Source organism: Merops nubicus, unplaced genomic scaffold (genome assembly GCF_000691845.1).
Source record: "Merops nubicus isolate BGI_N331 unplaced genomic scaffold, ASM69184v1 scaffold10802, whole genome shotgun sequence".
NCBI classification, from domain to species: domain Eukaryota; kingdom Metazoa; phylum Chordata; class Aves; order Coraciiformes; family Meropidae; genus Merops; species Merops nubicus.
The window spans coordinates 5,594-9,288 of NW_008592952.1; the positions used below are offsets into that span (position 1 = coordinate 5,594).

General features: G+C 55.7%; 1 protein-coding gene across 1 annotated transcript in view; it reads right to left on the bottom strand.

The window, feature by feature from the left end:
- Positions 1-2,448, bottom strand: part of BSND (barttin CLCNK-type chloride channel accessory beta subunit) — a 3,676-nt gene extending 1,228 nt beyond the window's left edge. Inside the window, exons 1-3 of the mRNA XM_008935313.1 lie at positions 2,272-2,448; positions 1,115-1,194; positions 7-91 (exon numbers count right to left, since the gene is read on the bottom strand). Of these exons, the coding sequence (XP_008933561.1) occupies positions 7-91; positions 1,115-1,194; positions 2,272-2,448 (342 nt within the window). The remainder of the gene's footprint in view (positions 1-6; positions 92-1,114; positions 1,195-2,271) is intronic.
- Between the last annotated feature and the right edge of the window lie 1,247 nt (positions 2,449-3,695).

The window sequence follows — 3,695 nt, forward strand, 5'->3', positions numbered from 1 at the left end:
CGGTGCCGAGCCCCTCGGGAGCTGCTCGAAGGACGGCAGGCTCTTCTCGTAGGCGCTGGTGGCCTCTCGGCTGGGGCAGGGCGCCTGCAAGCTGGGGGGGAAGGAGGAGCAGGGTGCTGAGCAGCACTCGGGTCCCCACGGAGCCAGGAGATGCTCAGGAGCACGGTGCAGGACTCCAGAGCCTGCTGTAGTGTCACCTGCCCGTGCCAGCACCAGAGCTGGGTGGTCCTTGCAAGGGGGTGCCCTCGAGGAATGCGGCTGGAGGCTGCGCACCCTCCAGCCCGGGGGGCTCAGCCAGCCCTTGCCTCCCCCACCCCAGCCCCTGCTTGCCGCTCTGTGCTGCAGGAGGGGTGGTTGGACCGGTGTGCTCAGCCACTGCCTGCACCCTGGGGCACACAGGTAACCAAGGGTGCAGCTGAAAACATCCCCTGAAAGGAAAACTACCTCCTTCCAGCCTTCCTTTTTCTTTCTTTCTTTCTTTCTTTCTTTCTTTCTTTCTTTCTTTCTTTCTTTCTTTCTTTCTTTCTTTCTTTCTTTCTTTCTTTCTTTCTTTCTTTCTTTCTTTCTTTCTTTCTTTCTTTCTTTCTTTCTTTCTTTCTTTCTTTCTTTCTTTCTTTCTTTCTTTCTTTCTTTCTTTCTTTCTTTCTTTCTTTCTTTCTTTCTTTCTTTCTTTCTTTCTTTCTTTCTTTCTTTCTTTCTTTCTTTCTTTCTTTCTTTCTTTCTTTCTTTCTTTCTTTCTTTCTTTCTTTCTTTCTTTCTTTCTTTCTTTCTTTCTTTCTTTCTTTCTTTCTTTCTTTCTTTCTTTCTTTCTTTCTTTCTTTCTTTCTTTCTTTCTTTCTTTCTTTCTTTCTTTCTTTCTTTCTTTCTTTCTTTCTTTCTTTCTTTCTTTCTTTCTTTCTTTCTTTCTTTCTTTCTTTCTTTCTTTCTTTCTTTCTTTCTTTCTTTCTTTCTTTCTTTCTTTCTTTCTTTCTTTCTTTCTTTCTTTCTTTCTTTCTTTCTTTCTTTCTTTCTTTCTTTCTTTCTTTCTTTCTTTCTTTCTTTCTTTCTACCTTTCTACCTTTCTACCTTTCTACCTTTCTACCTTTCTACCTTTCTTTCTACCTTTTTCACCTACCAGGTGTCCCTCTCCATCAGCACGACAGGTTTGTGGTCCAGGAACTGCTCAGCCTCGGGGTCCACGGGGACAAACGTTATCTGGGGGAGAAGAACGACAGAGCCTGGGGCTGCACTGGGCCTCAGGGGGACCCTCACCCCTCCGTAGTGCTAAACAGGCCGCAGCGTTCCTCCAGCTGGGGTTTTGGTCTTTTCCCAGCACTTTTGGATGGTTTTGCTTGGAAACGGGTTTCTTTGGGAGAAATAAATAAAGGGCTGAATGAACTCGGCATCAGCACCTTGTCCCCGGTGGGGTCATGCATGTCCCTGAGCCCAGAGGGAGTCTCGGGGCCCACGAGGAAGTTTGGTGGCCAGCAAAGGCACCAAGGGTGCCCTGTCCTTGAGCCTCAAGCACAGTGACAAAGCCACATCTCCCTCCTAGCCAGGGCTGAGCTCAGCTTTGGGGGGAGCTGGGGCAGCTTCACCCCGGTCCCAGGGGACCCAGGCAGTCCCGGGGCTCCCAGCTGGTCCCAGGTCCTGGGGTCCCATGCACCACCCCACATTTTGCAGGGCAGCCGAGCTGTTGCTGGGCCACCCTGCAGCGTCCAGACCAGCACCAGGGCTGCCCTTTCCTTGGAAGAAAAAGCCTTTCCTGCCAGCTGCCTTTCCCAGGGCAGTGACCTCCACAAGGAGACCGGCAGGGGAGGGCTGTGCCTGGGGGACCCTGGCCCCTCTGGACCTACATGGCCACGACACCCCCTTCTTTCAGGTCCTGGGAGCTTGCTGAGCCCCCAGCCCCCATGAGTGCAGGGGAGGGGCTGGTTTGGGAGGGGGTTGCGTGGGAGAGATGAAGATGAGCTGATTTCCTTGGTCTCGTTCCCTGCTGCCCACTTGGAAGCAACGCCCCGGGCTCGGGGAGGTGCAGGGGTACAGGGGTGAGGCAGTGGGGCCACCTCCTGCAGGCAGCAGCACAGGGTTGTAGCAGGCTACGAGCTTCCCAAACCAACACTTTCTCCTCCATCCCCTGCCAGCTTTTCCCCAGAACCTGCCTCTACCCCACCCCACGCTGGGGGGAACCAAGGCACAGCCCGAGGTTCCACATCCACAGCAGCAGAAGCCCCCCAAACCCAACAGAGCCCTCAAGCCCCCTGAGGTGCACGGCGGTGGGACAGACCCTACCTTCGGGTAGCACTGGCACATGCTCCAGGTGATGCCCACGGCTACAAGCAGGACGCCCAGGGCACAGAAGGTGATGTAGATCTGGGGTTTTTCCACGCTCATGATGAACATGCCCGTCATCACCAGGAAGAAACCCAGCATGATGAACCCATAACGAAAGCTCTTCTCCTCAGCCATGGGCACCAGGTGGGAGAGGCAGGGGAGGAGAGATGCCAGGAAGCCCTTTTACCCACGGCTGCTGCCTGCTGAGCACACCTCCAGGGGAAGACAAGGAGTGGTTCCTCCTCCAGAGGCTGCCAGGGGCTGAGGATCAGCTGCACGTCGAGCCTGGTCCTGCCCAGGGCTGAGCCAACCAGTTTTTAACGGGTTTGTAATGAATGCAAACACCGACCCAGTGTTCACACTCCAGTGGAGCCGCCCGGCACGTGGCCGGGTAACCTTCCCTGCGGGCACGCTCGGCTGGACCCCCCCCGGGGGGGGACAGGGAGGGGAGAAGGGGCCACGGTGCCAGGGACGGGGACCAGGAAAGCTCCTGGCCCCAAAGGGACTTTCCCAGCCTCGGGGGCTGGAGCTAGACTTGGCTGCAAGTTGGAGTTGGCAGAACCCCAAAACAAGGGAGACACCAGGGCACGGCAGGTTCTCAAGGGCTGCAGCAGAGGGAGAGGGAATGCACTTGGGGTCTTTTCGGAGATCAGTGGGTCGGGAGTAGCCCCCACCTTGCTCTGGATGGGTGCTGGGCAACCATCAATGGGTTTGCCCATGTGCCTGGCTTATGGAAAATACTCTGTTAGAAATGACACGTTAGATTTGGCTGTGGCTCCGCAGCCCCTCGGGGGCCCAGGGCAGCCTGTTCGTTCGGTGGGATGGAGAAACCAGCAGCAGCAGCCCCCAAACGGGGCTGCAAACTGGGCCACGGTGGGCAGGGAGGGGGCTGTGCCACCCAGGGTGTCTTTATATAGGATGCTGCTTGAAATGCCAAGTGCACTTGGATGCCCTGAACACATGCCCGAGCCACTGAACATCTCCAGACCAAATGAAGCGAGGCATGGGAAGTCAGCACGGGGGAAAGCAAGGTGGAAGGGATGGAGCTGCAGCTGGAAGGGGCATTGAGAAGGCAGGGGAGTGAACAGAGCAGCATGGAGCTGGTTTTTCTCTGGCCACATTCCTCATTCTTTGCTGTAGTTTTTATTATACAGCTCTTGCTCGATGTGAGCTCTCCGGTGTGTCAGAGCAGGGAATGCAAAGCACCTGCAGCCAGCAGTGGTTTTATTCAAAACACGGAGGCTTTCCAACATGCCAGTTGCCCCCGACGCACCGAACGTATCGCCCACGGCACCCACAGTCTGCCAGTCCCAGGCTGGGCGCTCAGGCAGCCGGGAGGACCCTTCCCCCTCCTCGCCCACCCTCCTCTCACCCCAGCAAAG